General features: G+C 39.6%; 1 protein-coding gene across 6 annotated transcripts in view; it reads right to left on the reverse strand.

The window, feature by feature from the left end:
* MPDZ (multiple PDZ domain crumbs cell polarity complex component) overlaps nt 1-22,797 on the reverse strand; it is an 83,484-nt gene extending 60,687 nt beyond the window's left edge. For all 6 annotated transcript variants that reach the window (XM_088533144.1, XM_088533141.1, XM_088533145.1 and 3 more), the window contains exons 1-10: nt 22,702-22,797; nt 21,958-22,124; nt 15,085-15,306; nt 13,988-14,127; nt 11,752-11,965; nt 9,606-9,734; nt 8,280-8,483; nt 4,233-4,347; nt 1,823-1,911; nt 124-319 (exon numbers count right to left, since the gene is read on the reverse strand). In XM_088533144.1, the coding sequence (XP_088389270.1) occupies nt 124-319; nt 1,823-1,911; nt 4,233-4,347; nt 8,280-8,483; nt 9,606-9,734; nt 11,752-11,965; nt 13,988-14,127; nt 15,085-15,306; nt 21,958-22,124; nt 22,702-22,717 (1,492 nt within the window). In that variant the 5' untranslated portion in view covers nt 22,718-22,797. The remainder of the gene's footprint in view (nt 1-123; nt 320-1,822; nt 1,912-4,232; nt 4,348-8,279; nt 8,484-9,605; nt 9,735-11,751; nt 11,966-13,987; nt 14,128-15,084; nt 15,307-21,957; nt 22,125-22,701) is intronic.
* Nucleotides 22,798-23,327: the final 530 nt, after the last annotated feature.

Consider the following 23,327-nt stretch of genomic DNA (forward strand, 5'->3'; position numbering starts at 1 on the left):
AAGGACAACAGCTCTTTCCAATGGGAATGGCTGTTCAGAACAGATCGGGCCCATTACCTACAGTTAGTAACTGGTAAGAAAACCATTTCAGGCAAACTTTGAAGCCAAGTCCATTTTAATTACCCTTGGTTGTGCCACTGTCTATCATTTGAAGCAGTAAATCTTTCTCAACAGCACCACTGAAGTCCTCCTGCGGCTGGGGGTGGTTTTCCTGCTTAAGCCCTCTTCTGATCAAAGTGAGCCGAACAGTTTGTCCTGTGTGCCGCAAAACGTCCACTGCTTGCTGGTTAGTAAAACCCTGAAGATTTGTCCCGTCCACCTGCAGGATTAAGCAGACTATTAGCCAGCAAGACACCATCCACAGAAAATGGTTAAAGCCACTTTTACTCCTAGTAATACACTGAGGGTTCAGCAGCTGTTCTGCTGAGCACAAAGCTCAGCAGTGGAGGGACAAGAACAAAAAAAGACCCAAAGCTTCAGTGGCCTGGGATACACGAAGCATTTTCACTGCAGCATCCCACAGCCACCCACCGGCAGCAGTGTTGGAGAGGAGAAAGGCTGAAACCCTCCAGATAACAGGCAAGGCGTGAGGGGTGCTGAGGGACATGTCACTCGTGGTGACAACCAAAGCTACCTGCCTCAGACATCCTGGTAACCTCAGAGCAGGGAGGCCCAGCCCTGCACCCAATTAAGTTCAATTTCTCTGTTTCTGTCTCATCTGTCCAGATGTTATTTGTCGTCTGTTTTTTCAATATGTTAAGCAATCAGATTTTTGACCTGTTCATTTTGAAGTTATCCCATTATCTAATAATACATTTTATTTTCTGAATCTCAGAGCTAGTCTGGTGTTTTTCTCCTTTTTTTTATTCTCTTTTTATCTTCAAGCTCCATATTAACTCACCTTTCTTCTTTTCACCCCTTAGTGACTGTAATTTCTCAAGTATGCCTGACAATGATCTACCTGCTAGCACCAACTGTTGTCTGAGTCTGTCTACACAATACACATATTCCATTATTTTAATCCTTCCTGCATGAAGAATCAATCTCTACAGACACTTAATCACTTTGTTGCCTTCCTCTGAACTTCTTCCAACTCCAGAGCTCTTTTGAATACAAAATAACTTAAAATGAGTTGGTATTTTTCTTCCAACACACGTAAGCAAAACAGATATAAAAATAATACTGTTCTTATGTCTTTGGTGAAGACATAAGACTCCAATTATTTTTTCCTTCTGCACTGCAGCAGCAAGAAAAGTCCAGTTATGCTATAACCTATTTCAGTTTGTATTCAGCATTCAAATAATTATAATATCTAAAGATATTTCCACCTATCTACACACAGGTATATATGTGTCTGGACAAATAATAAGCAATTTTAAGGGCTTCCTTCACACAAGTCAGAAGTCAGATATGAGAAATCCACAGAGTCATCCCTGCATTTATATTTCAACTTTCACCACAACATAGTTCTATGCAGTTTTTCTGAATATTGATGCTAAGCATCAAAACTTTAGTGACATATTTTAAAAAATGTTTTTTTTAAAGAAAATTGCTTAATTTTTGTCAAACCAAATATCACATTTTGCCTTAACTAAGCTTTCTAAACAGCCCACACTGCTAAGGAACTTATACACAGACACTCGGATTTTTTTAAGAAACAGAGTTGCAAACAGTATAATCCAAAAGTGATGTACTAAAAAAAAAAAGAAGATAAAAAAGAAAAGCCTTACTTCACAGCTTTAAAAAGTACAGCTTTTTGCACACAAATGATTCAATATATGACCCAAATGACTGTGTCAATTCCCTTTCTGTTTTTACTTACAACTATAATTTGATCTCCTACATGGATTCTACCATCATGTTCAACAGCGCTGCCTTTTGTAATGCTTTTCACAAAGATACCAGAAGGTTCTGGGGTGAAGAAAACAGACAAAATTAAATTAATTAATTTACTAAATAAATAATTCAAATAATTCAAAAATCTCATACTAAGGACATTAACCAAGGCCAGAAAAAAAAAGAAAAAAAGAAAACACATCTCTAAGCAAGATAAGGAATTAGTAAGAAAGTATATGCTTTAACTAAAACATATGTATTTTTCATTCTATTTTTCAAAAGGCTGAATCTGATTAATATCATCTCACACTTCCATATTTTACTCAAAATTTAACAACCTCAAAATCCCATTTCCTTCAGAAAAAAATTCAAAAATAGTTAAATTTAACCTAAATCTTCACACCAACACTGACAAAAAACTTCATCTTTAACTCTTGATCTGATTTATAACAAATGGGAGGCAGAATTATGTCTGAGTATACTTGTAACTATTTATCATTTACATATATGTATATATAAAATTAACTTATATATATAAACCTATTATATATCCTGTCTGCTTAAAAAATGAATGCTTGGATAATGAAATGCAGAACATATAAGCAAGCAGGACTACTATATTTGAACCTGCTTTTAGGTACAGCTAAAAATGAGCATTTGATGTAATTAAAGGGGAAAAAAAGAGGAGAAGGAGAAGGAGAAAAGGAGAAGGAGAAGAAGGAGAGAAGGAGAAGGAGAAGGAGAAGGAGAAGGAGAAGGAGAAGGAGAAGGAGAAGGAGAAGGAGAAGGAGGAGACACAGCAGCAACAAACCCATTTCAGGCAACTATTTATTCTGAAATTGGGAAAAAAGTCAGATATATGAAGCACCTATGGAAGAAACACTTTACAAAAACAATCTGTTTTAGTTAAATAATTTCTGAATGAAGATTATCTACTAAAAGTGTTTTCAGCAGTTCTCAAGACACCTCAGTATCTTAGCAGACCTAATACTCATTTTCTATCCTGCCTCAATATGACAAAAGTTGGCAGTGAGGCATCTGTGTTTTGCTCTAATGACTAGACTAAACCTGCGAAGAATAAAAAAACAAATATATTTAAACCATGAAATCATTATTTCTCTTTGCAAAACATTTCATATTTGTCTCTTTTGATTTTTCCTTAGTTCATTTTGTTCTCAAACTTTCTGAACAATTAAATATCTGGTCTTCCTTATTCCCCAATGTATTTATACCCTGTAACAGCAAGGAAGTAACAAGACATATTAAGCTAGGTGAAGAAAAATTGAATTGCAGATCTTATTGTCCAGTAGTTATATCGTTGCCTTTTTAGAAGCACGGTAATTCTTTAACCATGTTCTAAGTTGTAGATTATGTGAGATGCTCAATTAGTTCCAAAGGCAGCAATAGCTACGTGCAGTAAAATAATTTAAAATATGGATCAGTGATAGTCCAATATTAATTCAACTAAAATAACCTAGCAAAATATATTCTATAATTTAATTAACCTTTAATAGTTTACTCAAAGATTCTAGAAAATAGAATTACATAAATACTGACTACCCATCCTATGGAGGATAAATTAATGGACCATTAAAAATTTAGTCCAGCTTCTCAAAGCCAAGATGTAAGCCAATAATAGTACAGCACATACCTATCCCTACTATTTTTCTAAAAATATATACCTGAGTTAAAGTCACAGAAAAGTGTCATGACACAATCAGCCTTTCATGGCAGTATTGCATTTGCCAAACTGTGAGACTGAATAATTCTGAATAATAAGAAATATAGTTGAAATTACAGGTAAAAACAAACAACTGGTTGACTCCCAAATACACTAATGTGAATTTTGTAAGAGATAAATAGGTCAGCTAAAAATACTGAAATCTATTATATTCAAGGTCACTGTGAGAAATTCTTCATTTGCAAGTAGCATTCTACCTGTAGTTTTTTTGAAAGAAAAGAAAAAAGCCCTCCTAAAACTGCTCGGGATATTACTGCATTACCTCATAAAAAACTTTTAAAATGAAAACATGATTTTAAAAAAAGCGGCCTCCTCAAACTACTTTAGAAAATGTTTTTCAAAAACATACCTATCTCAAACTTCAGGTAAGGGTGAATTTAAAAAAAGATACAAGAGCCAGGGGATGGATTTTTTAATTAATATTTATGTTTCTAATCTGAATCTTATGCTTCCTAGAGAAGTTAAACAACTTGTTGATGCTTATATTTAGGATTTTATATTTAGGCAAAACAAAAGAAAAGTCTTTAGAAAAGTTTAAGGGAATCAAAGTTTTGTTCGAAGGTGCTATATCAAATGGCTATTTAAGTGCATGGTGCATCTTGCCCCACTCTGCGCAACAGAAATTTTGAATCAAGCTCCAAGAGACTAACATTACCTGATGTTTTGTCTCCAATGTAACCAGCAATAGTTATTCCTAAACCCTGGATGTTTTTAGTGAGTTCCACATTAAACTTCTCTCCATCTTCACAGTTGTCAACAGAAGCCTCTGTCTGGTAAGAAAAGAGAGATTAGAATTTTTTTTTAGATAGTCCACCACATTCTTTGATGACATTAATGCTGAAAGACACAAGAGCTTCTGTTTCTGTTTTTTTTTTTTTTTTTTTTTTTCCCCTCCAGGTATTTGACAGATATTCTACACAAGAGATAATAATGCAATTGGGGTCTTGATGTTCTCTCCTCCTCTCTGTCCCTGGGGCACTAACCTTCTAGTCAGCAAAATCATTACTTGGTAACCAAAACAACTGGTGAAACCTGTGTATATTGAACACTGTCTGTCACCTACACTATGCTACACAACCCATGCTTACATGTTGTAACTTGTACGTCACTTCAGTTGTGGACCTTTGCTACAAACTGTTTGTTAAAAAGCTCTACAAAATGTTTACACAAAAAAAAATCAGAAATATATTTTGTATTCTATTTACTTAAATTCCTGCTCAGTAATTCTAGCTATTTTTTTGCTCTGCACACAAAGTTTGAAATATAATGAATGCTATTTCTATTGAAACAATAATGCTTCCTGTTTATAGAAGGACTTAACATTTCTATTTTTGAAAGTAGCAATTATACTTCCAGCTAGTTACATAATGACAATCACCACTAACATTCACTACAGTCCTTGCAATTTCTGTAACAAAGAATTTTGGTGGTAATGAATTCATTTATTTCAAATGAAAGTGGTTTGATTACCATAGGAGAGTACATATTAAAACTCCTTTTCAACAATATTGCTTTCATATTAAAAGAAAAAAAAAATCCAAGTAATTTAATTCCACTACTTTAAAACGTTTATTTAAAAAAAAATATTCATTCTCTATTTGACTAGAATGGATAGTTGATCCACACTTTGTATGTATCAATACACGAGTATACATTTAGAGTTTCAAAGTAATTGGAGAGGAAGGTGGAAAAAAAGTTGGTTTTGGCTTCCCGGGATATTTGAGCCCTCAGTCCTGAAAATACCACTCATGCTCCAAAAAACTGCAGACACAGCATCCAACATTACACCACATACCCACAGAAACATGCATAATAAAGAAACAAGTACAGATAAAATTATCAAATTCTGCTTCTCTTCTAAGACAGCTACTTTACAAATAAAAAATATTCATTTTATTAATCCCTCTTTCAAAAAACAGTCAGACTCTCACACCTCAGCCCTTTAGAGTCCCAGGCCCTAGGGACAAGAGAAAAAGCCTGGAGAGAGGAAGACTTGCCCTGGGCAGAGGAAGATTGGGTCAGAGAGCACCTAAGGAAACTCGACACCCACAAACCCATGTGCCCTGATGGGATGCACCCCAGAGTGCTGCGGGAGCTGGCAGATGTCATAGCTAAGCCACTCTCCATCATCTTAGAAAGATCCTGGAGAACAGGGGAGGTGCTGGGGGACTGGAAGAAAGCCAATGTCACACCAGTCTTCAAAAAAGGCAAGAAGGAGGACCCAGACAACTACAGGCCAGTGAGCCTCACCTCCGTCCCTGGAAAAGCGATGGAATGGTTCATACTGGCCGTTGTCTCTGGGCACAAGAAGGTGCTCAAGAGTATTCACCATGGGTTCTCCAACGGGAAATCCTGCTTGACTAACCTGATAGCCTTCTATGATGAAATGACCAGCTGGATAGACGAGGGGAGAGCAGTGGATGTCGTCTATCTTGACTTCACCAAGGCTTTTGACATCGTCCCTCACAATATACTCCTGGGCAAGGTCCGGAAGTGTGGGATAGATGAGTGGACAGTGAGGTGGATTAGGAACTGGCTGGATGGCAGGGCCCAGAGGGTGCTGATCAGCGGTGCAGAGTCTAGTTGGAGGCCTGTAGCTAGTGGTGTCCCCCAGGGGTCAGTCCTTGGTCCAGTCCTGTTCAATTTATTCATCAATGACCTGGATGAAGGCACAGAGTGCTCCCTCAGCAAGTTTGCTGAGGATACCAAACTGGGAGGAGTAGCCGATACCCCAGAGGGCTGCGCTGCCATCCAGAGAGATACGGACAGACTGGACAACTGGGCGGTGAAAAACCTCATGCAATTCAACAAGGCCAAGTGCAAGGTCCTGCACCTGGGGAGGAATAACCCCAGACACCAGTACAGGCTGGGGACCGACCAGAGAAAGACCTGGGTGTCATGGTGGATGATAAGTTGACCATGAGGCAGCAGTGTGCCCTTGTGGCCAAGAAGGCCAATGGGATCCTGGGGTGCGTTAAGAAGAGCGTCTCCAGCAGGTCGAGGGAGGTGATCCTGCCCCTCTGCTCAGCCCTGGTGAGGCCACATCTGGAGCATTGTGTCCAGTTCTGGGCTCCACAGTACAAGAGGGATGTGGAGCTGCTGGAGAGAGTCCAGCGCAGGGCCACAAGGATGATGAGGGGCCTGGAACATCTGCCCTATGAGGAGAGGCTGAGGGAGCTGGGCCTGTTCAGCCTGGAGAAGAGAAGGCTGAGAGGGGATCTAATCAGCGTATACAAATACCTCAAAGGAGGCAGTGAGGAGGATGGTGCTGGCCTCTTTTCAGTGGTGGCCACTGACAGAACTAGAGCTAATGGCCACAAACTGAAGCATCAAAAGTTCGACAGGAACTTAAGGAAAAATTTCTTAACAGTGAGGGTGACAGAGCACTGGAACAGGCTGCCCAGAGAGGTTGTGGAGTCTCCTTCTCTGGAGATCTTCAAAACCAGCTTGGACGCAGTCCTGTGCCACGTGCTATAGGTGACCCTGCGTGTGCAGGGGGGTTGGACTAGATGATCTCTAGAGGTCCCTTCCAACCTTAAGCATTCTATTCTATTCTATGATTCTCTGAGGGCTGCACAAATACAAAAATCCCAATTTCTCTTCTCATTTGCTCAAGAAAAACTCAGTGTGAATACTTTGACAATCCTCCTTAGTCCAACTTTTAGCCAATACAGAAGGGATTACTATATCTGCTTATTTTGCCCTTTTGTACAGATACACTACTAAAATTGACAGATGTAAAAAGATGTAAAAGAGATGTAAAAGATGTAAAAAATTATGCAAGGAACTGTCTCGGAAGACCTTTTTTTTAAAAAAAAAAAGTGAATTATCTGAAATGTAATTTGTATCTGAGAAGACAACAAGAAAACTGAAGTGAAAAAAAATTCTTTGTAGAGCACAAATTCTGTCTATGTTAGACCCAAAACAAACCACCTCTTTCTTATCTCATTCATGTATGTCATATATTCAAAACATTTCCATGTATCTGCTCTTAACTCCCTATTGCAAAACAACACTGTTCCTGACTTTTCCAGAACTAGGCTTTACTGTAAATGCACAAAAATGACCTGTTCCATAGCAGCTTTTGGTTGACTAAACACTGTGGTGTTTACACCCCCTTTGCACGCCTGATGGAGCCATGACAAGCCTGAGGAGCAACAGAGCGAAGCAAGCACAGCCAGAGCAGGGGAGCAAGGGCAGCAGCTGGCTGGCTGCTTTTTGGAAAACAACTAGCAAATGAGCAGTGCTAGCTGAAGCTGGAAAGAAGCAGCATCTGTGTGCTGGCTGGCACAGGGAGGAGCTTTCTGATGGATGCAGCGATAATATGGGAGCAAGAGGGATGCATGGGCAGGTTGGGAAGTGCTGCAGAGCCAGATTGCTCCATCTAAAGAGGAGACCGAATGGTTTCTGCTGTTCCTGATGTATTTTTGCATAATCATAAGCAAGTTAGTGAATTAATCAACCCAGAAGTAATTTGGAATCGCTCTTCTGTCCCCACGGCTGGATCGTGAAAGGCTTCAAGGATGTATCCAGTGCACTGTTACTGATGGTATGCAAATTCTCCCAGCATGTAGGCTGAGAAAACTGCTGCTGGGAATGAAAATATTGCCTCTAAAGAACACATATGTGCAAAGTATTCCAATAAAAAAAATGTTTTAAGTATGAGTTTGCAGTACAAGTGTGCATACCCACCAGAACTTACCTGTTTCTCTGGTGTGGAGGCGGGTACTGGGGTACCTGGAGGGACTGCTGGTGGGGGTGGATCCTCAACAGGACCTCTTGCGATTACCAGTTTCACTCGGTTTCCACACTGTCTCAGAACTTGGGCCACCTGCTCACTGCTCATTCCAGCCAGGTCCGTGTCACCAATTTTCAAGATGTGGTCTCCACTGCATAATCTGCCATGCTGGAGAAAGCAACCAGTGAGTTATAACAACTGTGAATAAATAGTCTGTAGCACTCTGACATTTCCCTCCGGTATATCACCGAAATTTCAATCAAAACAACAGTCTTATTAGAAAAATATTACATGGATGCTGTAACTTTTAAGATATGTCTAAGTAGCTTTAACTTTTGAATGTCATGCCAAAATCCTGATAGCACACAGAAGTAGGTTACCAAAGGGCATACTACTTCTACAACAGACTTTCACAGAAATATTGAGAACAAATATGTTTTCAAGTAGACACGCTAAAAAAAAAGGGAAAAAACCCTTTCAATTACGGCTACTACTTGCTAATATTTAAAAAACATATGCGTACATTACAGAATTCCAGGTTTCACCTCCATAGGAGAGCATGTACAAGCACATTCAAGCTTTACGCTCTTATTTAAAAATCTGTCCTCAAGATTAGGTTCCACAAAAAAAAAAAAAAAAAACACAACAACAAAAACACATTTCTCACTTGCAGTGATCTGGTTGTGGATACTGCTTTGTACTGTTTTATTCTCTTATTGATTCATTTTTATTGTCAAAATTATTCCATTTTTTTTTTTAAACAATAAAAATGCTTCACCTGAACTAGCCTACATGAAAGCTACTGCAGTGCCAGCTGTGGAAAACAACCCCATCCTTCTGCTCACTGCTCCAGTCAACACCTCTTGAAGGCCCTTCCTGGGGAAGGGGTCCTGCAGGCACAAGGCTGGTGGCCTCGGTGCCTAGAGCCACGCTGCAGCAGAGGACACTACAGCGGCACAGCACGTGGACACTGGTCCACCAGAGCTTGAAATGGTCTGAGCTGACCCGGCTCACCTCGCAGAGACCTGACGAGGGTCTCTGTCAGGTACAGGAGTCTGCATGAGGCAGGGCCCACTGTCACAGGTCTGAAAAACTGATTTAAAGCCTAAGCTAGCTTTTGGGCTTACACATGCAGACCCAATGGACTAAATACACCTTTACTGAGCTAAACACTTGCTCTGTTTCTCACACTTGTGAGGAGAAAAGTTGGTGTTATTCAACAGCATTAGAAAGATAAATAACAAATTCACACTGTACTGACTGGTAAATGCTAGGTTGGGTTGAGTTTACCTGATCAGCTACCCCTCCAGGGAGGATGGTTTTAACTATCACTCCAGTCGACTTTCCGCCCACTATTCCAAATCCCAAGCCAGAGCCATCGTTCACCAACTCAATAGTCTCCACATGCTGCCAATGAACCTAAAATGAATAAATACAAGTTCATAACTGATTAAAATAGGGGCAAAAATATGGAAAATTGACAAAACATTGGTGGAAACATGGGATCTTTTAAACAATTACATGAGGTATAACTGTCCATAATATTCAGCATAATACATTGTTTACTCCATCACAGCTGGAATTTCTGTGGTAAAAAAATGGAGTTGAACAGTGGACCTTCCTCTCAAAAACCTAACTGGTGAATTAATGGTGAATTCACCACTATGAAGCAGCCTAGGATTGTGAACATTAATGCCTGACTGGGATCAGTGACAAAATGCTGCTTGGAATATTTCTCACAGGACCGATCATTCAGATACATGCTTGCTCAAACTGGAAATTATAAAAATACCCCCAAAAAGCATAAGCCAAATTCACAGATGGAACTGAGTTTGAAAGCAGCACTAGAGATATTTATTTGCAAAATTGCTCCACGTGTAGCAGAAAAATATTTTTGGATTATCTGATGTTGACAGTATTAGAATGAAATAATTCTGGTGGCAGGCTTCATTTTGTAACAGAAGAGCAATTGCTCTGAAAGAAACACAAATGGTACTTACTATTCCATGGTACTGAACTGATTACTGGCATGCTCACAGGACTTCTTTGAGCATAAAGACAGATCACATCATAAATTAAGCTAAAATTTGAAAGTGGAATAGGCAGTCCATGAGGTAGGACCTTACATATAAGTACATACACTGAAGTAACCAAGGGCTTGCAAATTAAAAGCTCTGTACTTTTTTGGGTATCCATAGTCTTAGCATAAACCAACGATTAAAAAGAAAAGCCAGAAGGAAAAAGAACAGCTCAAGATAAGCTGCTTTCCACCGGCATTTGAAAGCTAAGAGACTATAAGGAAAAGATATCCATGAAAAATAAATTATTAATTAACAAAGGGGAGAGAAGGGGAGGGAAAGAGGGAGGGAGGGAGAGAAGGAAGGACGGAGGCAGGAAGGCAGGAAGGAAGGGAGGGGAGGGAAAGGAGGGAAAGAAAGAATCTGAAGTAGGTTTAACAAGAACTTTTTCATGAAACAGAAGCTGTTTACAGATAACGAGGATAATCAAATTGAGAAAGAAGTCTATAACCAGAATACTGAAAGAAAACAGGCCTTTTCATATGCTGGCACAAAGTTTTAAGTCATTTCATGTGTATAAATCTTCATTTAGAGGAAAATAACCAGTCTCACTAAATACTTTATGTTAATGGTTAACATAAACAATAAAATATTTGCTTTTTCAAGACCTCACATATACCACTTATTTCAAATTCTTTGAAATAAAAGCCCTAAGTGTCTGTAGGCAAATCTTGCTACAGGAACAGAAGATAAATTATTGCATCCCAGGGCAAGCAAAAATACACAGTCCATTACATGGGAAAGAGACCAAGAGAAATCTACATTTAACATCATCCTGGTTTTGAACCATCTTTTCTGTATCTAGAAATACTACCTCTTTCAAAAGAAAGGAGAGCTGTGGGTCTGCTGGGTCTGTGGGTCCTGACATGTTCCCACTGCACATGGTATTTTGATGGCTCTCTCTGCTGCTTTATTTGAGAGCTATCTTAAAAGACAACAGAGGAACAAACAGAAAAGCACCTGTGCAGCTGGTGGTGCAGATTAGATGGCAACGCATCCAAAATTTCTGCTTGCCAAAGCAGAGAGAGAAGAGAGAAAAAGATGCTGTTTACTGCTACCTCCAAATAAAGCTCTAAAATGGAAGGCAAACACGCTCTACTTGCATTGGTGGATATTGAGAGTTTGGCAGAAGGCGAAAGGAATACGGCCAAGATACAGATCTCCACAGCAACCCAAAATGTTTTCCATTATTCGCATGGAAAATGTACAACACAGATATACAGAAGGAAAAAAAAAAAAAAGGGTCAAGAATTGTGGAGAAAATGCACATACAGCTTACAAAAAATGTCTCAAAACAGTAGATGCAATCAGTGCACTCATGCCCAGAACTGAATACAGACAATTTGGGGTATACTCACCGGGTTGGAATGGGCTGAAACTGTGCTAGCAGCAGATGGAGAGCGGGAAACTACAGGACTGATGAGCTGAGGGAAAGTGCCTCTGGCCACAACTAGCTGGACATTATCTTTTGCTTTCTGAAGGATGCTGATAGCCTGTTGATGAGTAATTGTTTGATCAAGGGCTTGTCCATTGATAGCCAGGATTTGATCTGCTTCCTTCAGCTTTCCATCTCTGTCACATACGCATAAAGAGTGGGGGAGGACAACAAAAGAAACAAACAAGAAAGAAAAAAAAAGTGTTGTCACAAAAATTATAATATTTTGACAATTTTCCAATATTTTTAATATCCGGCTCTCTATTTTCCCCCCTTTTTAATCTCTCCCTGCAGTTTTGCTACAAGGAGCTGCAGGGCACCCTGGTGATTGCCTCCTTTGAAGCTAATCCCACTGCCACTCTCCTCTGGCTGCTACCCCCTAGACAGCTTTCTTCTCCTGGTATCCCCATCCGAGACTAAGCATATTAGATCTCAGTCGGTCCTAACCACAGCCTGGGAACTTATGTTTATTCTTCACTCTGAGCCTCTTGCTTAGCAGACCAAGGGCTCTACTTTGTTCAGTGCCCCCATTCTGAAAATTCAGCAAACCGTGGAGTGGAACACACTTTCATCAAGATGTTAGGGAAACTAATTTTGTTTTGCACAAAATAAAAAAATCCTTTTTAAATTAAAAAAAAAAAGAAAGAAAGAGGAATAAATTATAAGACAATTCTTCACTCACTGATAAAGGAAGCACTACTGTAAAATCACATACTGAGCCTTTCCCCAGATCTACTTCAAAGGAAGGGTATGAACACACACAGGTTACCCTGTGACTTCTCCCCTGCTTATATTACTTCTGCATCAAACAAGCAAAGACGCTGGAGGTCGCATGTTCAGAATCACCAAGCTGCAATGCTTGATGAGACAAAGGCCAGCAACAAAAACAAGTGCCTATTGCACCATCCTTTATGTGCAGCTATAGTACGGATGTCAAAATACTCATTTAGGAAAAAAAGCTATATAGATACAAGCTGCAATATTTTGTTTGTGATTTTGTATCATCTTTCTGAGTGCTCCAGATTTATTTTTGCCCTACATTTTTTTATTGATTCAGCCTATAGCATTTGTTGAACAGGTCTGTTCTCACGAGAGAATCAGGACATGATTGGTCTTAGATATGCCTCAGGGTAGATATTGATAAGTATCTACAGACATGGTCTCTGCAGAGTAAGAGGAGCAAAAGCAAAGACCCTTTGAAGAGAGAATAAAAACCTGAGAAATAAAAGGGTACTTCAGGCGAATTAGACCATACCATAACGACATACAGCAAGCTGTCTTTCTTTAGCTGAGTTAACTCTGTAGGCCATGCTCTCCACTCTTGAAATGACAACATTCATACCCAAGTCATCAGAAAGCTACTCCCTTTTGGAGTGTGAGAAACAGCATGGAGGTCATTCCTTGGCCCCAGCGCAACATGCTGATGATACCACATGAGCTCTAACAGCCACCAGGAGCCTGACCAGCACAGTCACACACTGCATGGCAACACATCAGTCTACGACGGACTGGCTCTGCTGCTACAGGCAGTTCTTACAGCAGATATCTGCCCTCCCCATCTTTGGTTTTCCCCCCAACAGGAATTCTGGGATTAGGATTAATGTTTAAAAGGTACTTCCAGCAAGATTACTACTGCTAAGTTTCTGGTAATCTCATCTTTTTTAAGAGCCCAAGGACTTTAGGTCAAGCATTGGTTAATTCAACCATTACATTTCTGACACCTGCTCAGTGTCACCACAAAAAATGTCATTAATTGCACTGGATTGTTTATTTTGCGCTAAATTATTTTTGCAGTGTAATTAATGGTGTTAACTCTCCACAACTCTCCATGATCTACTGCTCACAACTGCAACTTCCCCGTTTCTCCTGCTGAAAGGGAGATACCAAAAGTATACCAGAGAGGAGCTGCATATGAGAAAAATTCAAGCATGGATCAGGTCTTATCTGTTCCAGTGCTGTAAAAACTGCAGTAATGAGTAATTTTAAGTCTTCTAGAATGCATGGCTTAGACTAACCAATAACACACCCTTTTGCCAGAAAATCGGGAACAAAACTACAGCATCATGTTAACACTCGGTCCTTTTGCCAGAAAATCGGGAACAAAACTACAGCATCATGTTAACACTCGGTGTACTGAATTACTGTACTAGCAAGCTTACCTATGTGCCACACTTCCCTCCTGGATTTCCTGAACAAATATTCCCAGTTCTCCCCTGTTTTCACTCTTCAGGCCCACAACACTGAAGCCCAGACCACCACTTAGGGGCTTAGTAAGCTCAATGGTCTCAACAGGACGACCCTGTTCAGCAGAGGAAAGAAAAGGGTACAAATATTCAAAATCTTGAAAAGTAGCATGAGAGTGTAAATGGGTTTCACTTTGACTGCTACAGCTGCACAGGACTACACAAGCTAATAACTGAAATGTAGTTGTTCAGTTTTGATTTCTTAGTATGACATAGAAGCTGAAAAGACAAAAGATTTGAGAAATAAAAATTATTGCAAACCTGAGGAATTGAAGATTAGGAAAAAAATAATTGCTACAATTATTAGCAATTGTACTTGCTTCATACAAAAGTGTGAGCTCAGAGGTGGCTAATGCAGGACTCATATCTATCTACTTTTAGAGGGTACTGCATAGCTTTGAAGAAGAACTGGAAAAAACAGGATGAATATAGAAAAATGGGAAATACAGGACTATGTAGAAGTTCTTCAAGGAGAATGGCAGAAGACCTCCTACATCTTTTAAAAGTTAACTATAAAAAAGCTAGATTACAATCCAGGCCAAAACTGGTCCCAGAAACTAAAGGGCCTTGTACACAATTTTGGCTCACCATGGGGAATACTTTAAAGATTAGAGAACAAGGTGCAAAAAGGCAAAAAAAAATCCATCTTTTTTGATATCGAATATCAAAACATGATTTTAATTAATTACACAATCAAAAACATGTTACGACAAACAATCCTCTCATGCATGACAGTGTCCTATGCACAAGCGTAGTGGGAAACATACTACATGTGGTGTGCAGTCCTGAGATGACCTGCTAAGAACACTAACGAGTGTCAATGTCAGGGCTATTTTTCCGAGACCGTTTTCTCCTTTAACAATTGTTCTTAAAATTAAAAGGCTAATTTTGTTTCATATAGCAAAAGAGTTGTGGTATTCTTAATAACTCAATTCCCTTAAATTAAGTAGACATGTATTTTAATCTGCCAGATAAACAATGATTCTCATCCATGGTTACCAGAAGACAGTTACCTGGGACATATTCCTGATCAGCTGCTCAAAGTCATCGCTAGAGGATTTCCCATTAATCTGAGGAGTGACGGATCTCACGGACGTCTCCAGCATGTTAGCTGGGCTGCCATTCTGCTGAGCCAGCAGGTACGACTCATTATGCAGTGAGGAACCTGCACTCACTCCGTGATGGAGAAGCTGTGGGAACTCACCACTGGTATGGATGGAAGGTGTAATATTTACCTGGAAAAGATAGGTAACAGTACAGATCTATAACCACAAAAAAACTAACCCAACTGACCAAACAGCACCATGGTTGGACAATTCTTTGTTATACATACTTGATATCTTAATATTGTAAGTAAGTTTTTAAAATAAAGTTTTGTACATTTATAATTGATGTAAATTTCCAAACTATCAGCATAATATTTGAAAAAAAATAATGGAAATAAAATTGTTTTCCTCACTCTGTCTAGTATCTTTTTGCTCATATGAGCACAGTAGCCTAAAGTACTGTTTTAAAGCAAGTCTAAACAAGCTTTTTCAACAGAACAGAGATTTTTAAATATAAATTTATCAATCAATTTACAATGAAAAAAATGATTTGTACTCTGGAGGAACCTTACCAATTTTGTAGAAAACAAAGGCTCCATTAAAATTTCACTGATCATAGTTTCTGCACCACTATATACAAAACCAGCCACTGGGAATCTCTGTGGAGTTCAACAACAGAAAATAATATAAATCTCCAACTTATCCATTTCCAACCAGGGCCCTGATGACCCATCCAAAGCAGTGTTTGGGAGTAGGAGAATGGAGACAGTGCTAAATACAAATGAATAAACCTTGGGAGAAGCAAAAATCTGTTGTCTCACTGCTTGTAGACTGTCAATGCAAAATACTTTCTTACATATCGATCTGTCTCTTATTTGACTAGCAAAATATTTCAGTTTAAGATTATGACAGTGTGGTACTAAATACTTTTAATATTCATCTTTCCATTCTTCAATAAGGAAAACAGGAATTCTCCTTCCTCAAAACTTTATCTTTAAATTTCAAAAAAAAAAAAAATCCATAAGCAATTTTAAAATTACTTTCTAACCTTGATTTGCGCTAAATGACTAGTGCATCAATTTCAATTTTTTAAGTATGTCACTTTCGTTAAATTAATTATATAATTCTGCTAAAACTATTGTCATGAAAAAGTCACTATTGTATTTATACAACTCATTCTCAGCCTAGGTGCTTTAAAAAAAACAAAACAGAATAAATATCATTTTTTAAATATCCTTACCTTAAAATACATATCACTGTCATGTTCCTCACTAAAAACATTTTTGATGGATCAAACAGTTACTAAATATTTGATTACACCACTAAAATTAGCAGGATTCACTGTTTGCTTCTGCTTAAAAATACTTACAGTTCCAAGGCATGTTGAAGTGGCCTCTAAGACTCAAACCCAAATTGTTTTTACATGTTTTACATTGTTTACAACAACATTTACATTTACAACACATTGTTTTACATGTCGCCTTTGTTCAAAGGCATTGTACCTATGTATCAGGTATTACAGATGTTATAAAGTCAGAAAGAGAGATTCCTTTTCTAAATCATTATGCTCATTGCAGAAAACAGCACCAAGCCACTCCTCCTCTTGCCAAGGCTCTTACTGGTTGCAATATTGTTGAAAAGAAATGCTGCATATTTCACACAAAAGGAAAAGGCACTCTCCAATCTACAGCAGTTGAAGTAGACCTTTAAATGCTTCATCTCAGAATTGCAATAACACTGAACACAGGGTACCTAGAATGTAGTGGGACATAACAGGTCTTCTGTACTAATTGATAGTGGATTCATTCAGAGTACAGCTGTTTTTAAGGAAGTAGTGTTAAATGATCAATAGAAAACAGGCTTAATACCAAAATCCAACCTGACATGAACTGACTTCTGATTTGTTATCGAAACTCTTAAAAAAAAAAAAAAGGCAAACTTTTAAGAGAATAAAGTGCTTCTTATCTGCGTGTGCAAAAACATTTATCTCAGATTAATATTCCCTTTCCTCTCCTCGCCAAGAAACACACTTTCAAAATGCTGCTGTTTTATACTGACATTTGTAATGAACCCAAGGTCAGGATTTTCAAATTCCCAGATGAACTGGAAAAGGTCATGAACTCTCTCTCCTTTTAATTCTCCATCCCTCCGATTCCCCAAATCCTGGTTCCTAGCAGGGAAACTTGGAGCAGATCTGGTGTGTACTATTACTAATCAGACTAGGATAGGTCATTCCTGAGAGAAGAATAACCACAAGTGGAAATCTTAGAAAGATGAGGCTCTTGTGGTTGCAAAAAGAATTCTTCATAACATATAAATGCACAACTTGGCAGTAATAAAATCACTATAATTCCAGCATGAAAGTGCTTCATAGCACTGTGATTATATAAGTACTGCATGAAAGAATATTACTTTGTTCTGTAATTTGGCTTATGCTAATTTGCCTTGGTTGACTTTCACTTTACTGTATGTAACATCTGCAATATTGGCATAATTTGGCATAAGGCGAGACGAAGATTCACTGATACCACAGAGGATGATAAAACTTATGCTACAGACAAACAGTTAGATGCTAAATGCAATCAAGTAGTGCTCACATGTAGTTGTTTAAGGTGTTTTTAATAATAATTAAAAAAAAAAACACTGTTCTGTGGCATGCCATCATTTAAAGGAGCAGAATCAACATTTTTAGGTCTCAGCATTCAAAAGAATAAATTCTCAGTGCTTCTGCGTTTTAGGCTTTGAGTCACTGCCTTATAAGATCACTCGCAACGCGAGGCAACATTTCACCCGATATTTGGGTGGGATGAGCAACAAGAAGGTCTCCACATCAGTGGTAACAAAAACAGTAGTAACAAAGCGCAGTTCGGCGCCTGTGAAAGCCCTGCAGGGGGAGGCGGAGAGTGAGGAATTTCCCGAGAAGCCCCTTGGCAGGAGGCTCCCGCCCCTCCCCCCGAATTCCTCTTTTTAGGAGAAAAAGCAGCAATCGGCTTTCCGGAGGACCTCCCGCGCCCTGGCAACCTCCAAAGCAGCTCTGAGAAGGGGAATCAAGCACATCCCAAATTAGTGTTTTTTTGTTTTGTCTTTATGAGCACAGAAAATACTTTGTTCCAAAAGAGAGAAGAGGTACCGTTTTTGTAGAAAGGCAGTCAAAATAGTAACAACCAAAGGTTGCCATTTACTTGTGCAAATCACAAATTAGAGGGCAAGTTGCAGATAGCACAAAAGATAAAATTTCTCCACTTTGCATCTTTCCCAGATTTGCTTTGCGCTGTGGAGTTATCACCGAGCTATCACATGTGATCCAGTATGCGGCTGCACTGTAGGGAGGGTGCTTTTCCATTCCTTCATTGTGTGGAAATAATCAGGGTCAAACTCTCAAGGAAAAAAATCTGAGGAATGTAGCCCAGCCAAGGAAAGGACTTTTTTTGTTTTGGAAGGGCCCTGAGTTGAGCGGAGGAGGAGCCGGATAAGTGAGAGGCAGAAAGGAAAGGAAGTAAGAGACAGAGAAGGCTTGCTACTGCTGCCTGAATATCATTATTTTGTTTGAAAAAGAAAACATTAATTAGACATTCGAAAAGCTCAAAACATCACTATTTCTATTTTTATTTTGTACTGCTCCCTTATTGTCAAACACTGAGCTTGCTCTTCAGCATCACAAAAAAAAAAAAAAAAAAAAAAAACCACTTATGAAAAGCTAAAGATATTAAGAGGCAGAAAAAAAAGTCTGGTTACTTTGCTGCTTCTCAGTTCAAGCAACTGATGAAGTCATGACAGCATTTCTCAAAAAAAAACCAAAAAACCAAACCAAACCAAAACAAAAAAACTCCCATTCAGTATGTTCATGTTCTAGAGCTTTCCTACTCAAACTAGCTAACTTCACAATGGCAGATTTGCACTGTAAACAAACATTGTCTGCCTGTTTAAGGAAAAGTCTTTAAAGCACGTATAAATAAGCATCAAAGCATCAGATTAAAAGTCAGCATGCCTCATCGACATTCAGATGAAGCAGCAGCCAGTAAGTCCGCACCACTGTGCGTACCAGAGATCAAAACTCAGGAGATTCCTGGTAAGCACACACCAGCACTGAAAGGGATCAGTTTCCAATTAACATATAGAAGGTTTAAGAAAAGCAGGGGGCATATGCAAAAACACCACCACTAAAGGAGAAATACACGCTTCTTCAGATCTTCACACAGTGCTTAAAGAGCCACTTATCTGTAGGGAATCAAAAAACAGGTAGTCTAATACATTAGATCATAAAATAAGATACCAATTGTTACAGGAATGCAAACAGTATGTCTGCGAGAAAACTAGACATTTATATTCTGGGCTTTTGGGGGATCTTTTTGGCCAGGAAAACACAGCAGACAAATATTAGATATCCCAACGCATTTTCCAGACTCATTGCAAAAAAGAGAAGCTATCATCTCCATGCTTGCTGTGTATGGCCACTCCACATGGTATTACCAGGAGATAACACTCCAGTTCACAGATGAAGCCACTACACATCCATAAACAGGTCCCATTTTGTGACCTACTTCTGTTTTGGTGCCTGGAACAAATGAGCAGGATTCAGAAATAAATTGCAACTGTTGCTCTTCTGCTTCCATCCTCTCTTCTAGCCCAATCTCTCCTAAAAGTTGACCCTCTCCTGAGTTTGCAAGACTGCTCTTTCAAATTTCACAAGCAATTAAAGCCTAATGAACAACTTATTAAGCTGTCACTTACATTTAGCTCTGAAAGGAAAGAGACTCCACTAAAACTTTCAGTCCAGATCACTGTCAAATGCCAAAATCAAATGCCAAAATATATTTAGCTACCTTGGTCTCTAATGAGGGCAGTATTATCCCCTCACGCCAAGCCACTTCACAGGTCGGCACCATTTGAGGTCACATCCAACACCAAATGCTTGGGAAACAACTTGTCTCCTTCCTCAGTCTGGCAGAGCTTGGCCAAAATGCCGGATCACCCTTCACGTACCTTGCCTTGCAACTTTCACTAACCACTAATGTAAGAGTTTCGGAAGCACAAACCCAACAAATCAACCAAAAAGAGAAAAATAAAGAGTGGCCTTGACCTAAACGAAGCCTCTGAAAATACCAGAAATTGAATTTAAGCTTTTTTGTTATTATTTACTGCCTATTTTCTTATTTTCATCTTTGTCCTGTTTCAATAGCGTTCTTTAAAAATGCTGAAATAAATCAAGGAGGAAATAGGTAAGACTGTAATCTAAAACCCAGGAAAAAAATGGTCCTACAGAGATGCCATGTGCTCCTTGCTAAAGAGCTAATATGAATCTAGGAATACGCAGGCACAAACATCTTCACGTGTCAGAATTCATACTAGCACACATCAGGATACCCAAAGTTCCTGTGCAGATAGACTGGGCAGGTTATCACCCAATCCCTAAAGCTACTGCACAGTGGTATCTGATAACTCTTGCTGGAAATTTACTTGCTTCACTTTATGGTTTTGGTGGCTGAATTCAAACAGGGAGGTTTCCCTTAACTTCACAGCTAATACCTAGTACTGAGAATTTAATTTACATTTTCAGCAAATTCTAGGTAAAACTTCAGGCACAGCTTAACTTCTGAGCGTGTGTTCCCAGAGCCATAAACCACATCACTCACTGTAAATTTAGATTCTCCTTTTCACATAGTACAAGGAACTTTTTTCCTATAATTTTTAATCACTCCAATCACTTCAAGTGACCCAGTCTCTACACAGCAAACACCAAAATTTGAAAAATCACAGTGATGGATGGAACCCTAAACGGCATTCCGGTGTATTTCTTGCCTGCGCACAACAGCATCAAGATGATAAACAAGGAACATTGGAGATCCAGACTGCGTTTCCCTGCTGTAGCCACCCCCGGAGTGCCAGCACTTTCCACCAGCAGCGAATGCTGCCAGGGACGAGCGGCTGCTGGGGCGGACGGCGAGGCCAGGCTGCAGGCCGCCTCCTTCACCACAGCGCCGGGGCAGACGGCGAGGGCAGGCCGCCTCCTCGCACCGCAGCGCTGGGATGGACAGCGAGGGCAGGCCACAGGCTGCCTCCTCCACCACAGAGCTTCTGCCCACTGGGCACCACGCTGCCGTCCTACTGCCGGCGACAGCTACAGCGACGGGCGCTGCTGGCTGCGCAGCCCGCTCCTAACGTGGGATCTGCACTGCTTTCTAACAGTCAAGCTCCTGTTCTGGTGCAAGCACGTGAAGTAATAGCAACAACTGAATCTTTAAAAGAAAAATGTCCCTTTTCTCACCCTCACTGGGGACACGCAGAGAAGCTACACTCTATATCCCAAGCAAGGGTTGGAATATAGTGTCCCAGTAGGAGTTTTGTGTTGCCTTTAATCACTTATTTCTAAATAACAATAACAACAACAATAATAATAATTAAAATAATGAATCCTTATTTCCTATGGAGTCCATACCACCAGAACAATTTTCTTTGCATATTTTCATTCTTTTTCAGGTTAAGATGCAGAAGAGGAGGTTCCTAGAAGAAAAGTCTCCAGACCACATCTGAAGTATGTCTTCTTTCTTTCTTTACAAAGAGCAGAGACAGCCCTATGTTAACCCTCCTCCGAATACCACCACTTCCACACCGCACACATCAGTAAGTAACAGGCGTGTACATTAAAAAATGCATAAACGCTGTGGGCTCCAGCACAGCCCAGAAAAGTCAGTGGGCGTCTCTCCTGCGGTTCCCTGAGTCTCTGGCTCAGCCCCTCACTTAAGCTGCTTAACTTCACTATTCAACATGCACGCAGGGAGACACATACGTTTGGCAGCTTCTTATCAGCTTCCCCCTACACCCAGAGAGGGATTTTCCTACCTGCTCTCTGAGCTGCTGGACCGAGGTCTGCAGGTGGAGAATCTGGCTGAAGAGGGGACTCTGCAGCACTGACCTCAGCAGGCCCAGCTTCTCCTCATGGGCAACGTCACCTCGCTCACGAAGCTTCGCCTGCAAGCGCTCCACAGCCTGCAGCGCCCGATGCGGATCTGCGGAGACATCCATGCCCCGTGAGCCCCAAACCACAAACATTCACACAATGCAGGGGCTCAGCACACCACCCAGGTTCTCTGCAGCTTGGGACTAACTGCAGAGAACCTGGATGCCTCAAACCCCAGCCCAAACAGTATGTCTCAATTTTTCGGAAAGTCATGGGCAAAGCACAAAAGTCCAGCTACATTCTTGCCCGTTAGGAACTGGGCTACAAATGCGAAAGAAGATTCATTAAAATTTCTTTGCAGGAACTGTGGCTGCAGGCAACAGTAAACGAAAAGTGAGAGACACCCCCAGTGAAAAAAAGAAAAGACTTTTTCATACAAACTGTTTTAATTCTATTAAAAATTAATCTAATGAAATCAAGGCAACAGGCTATAAATTAATACACTAAACATGACAGTGCCCCTTTATACTTTTTCAATATAAAATGCAAAAATAAAACATATTTCTAAGCACAGCAGCTATTTTTGAAAACACGTATTTCAACTGTGTACAGCAATGTCCTAAATCTATCATGCACACTTAATTTGGTCACAAAAATAGACTTATAAATATTAAAAAATATATCACCAATTGTTTCCAACATGTTTTCTGCTTCTCAGCTTCTCTTCCAAAAGGATAAAAGACAGCTAATGCAGTATTTCCCTGAAAAAAACAACAGATAAGGAAAAAGGTCACATTCACTGAATCCTAAATATTAAGCTTTGAAGGAGAAAAAAAACAACTTCTCAAAACAAGGAAAAAAAAGTACAAAACCCCAGCTTCCCTGGATAATTAAAATAACCCCACAATTGACCCTATCTTTGGAGCTTAAGCCCTGTCTACAAATTGTTTTAAGGAATGTATTCTGTAATATTTTTCACATTTCCATATCAAAGATGCTGTCTGTATAAAGTTGCACAAACTGCCCTTCATTTCTTTTATGAGAAGCTATGAATCACAGCTGCCACTAGTACTTTACACTGTTTCATTCCTTCACTTTTCAATGATTCATAACAACATTCCCTATGGGAACCATTTTCAAGACCTATGTTGACAATTTCAAGTACATTTCTAAGTGCAAATGTAATAGCTTCAGAATGAGTCACAGCACATTTTTGAAGTCACCTTTTAAGAAAAAGATTCATTTAAGTCACTAAGTCTTAATGCCACACAGGCTTGCAGGACACAGGCACTACAGCTTATTAACACACCAA

Source organism: Tinamus guttatus, unplaced genomic scaffold (assembly GCF_059628265.1).
Source record: "Tinamus guttatus ecotype Peru unplaced genomic scaffold, ASM5962826v1 Tinamus_guttatus_pri_ptg000483l, whole genome shotgun sequence".
Classification (NCBI taxonomy): Eukaryota; Metazoa; Chordata; class Aves; order Tinamiformes; family Tinamidae; genus Tinamus; species Tinamus guttatus.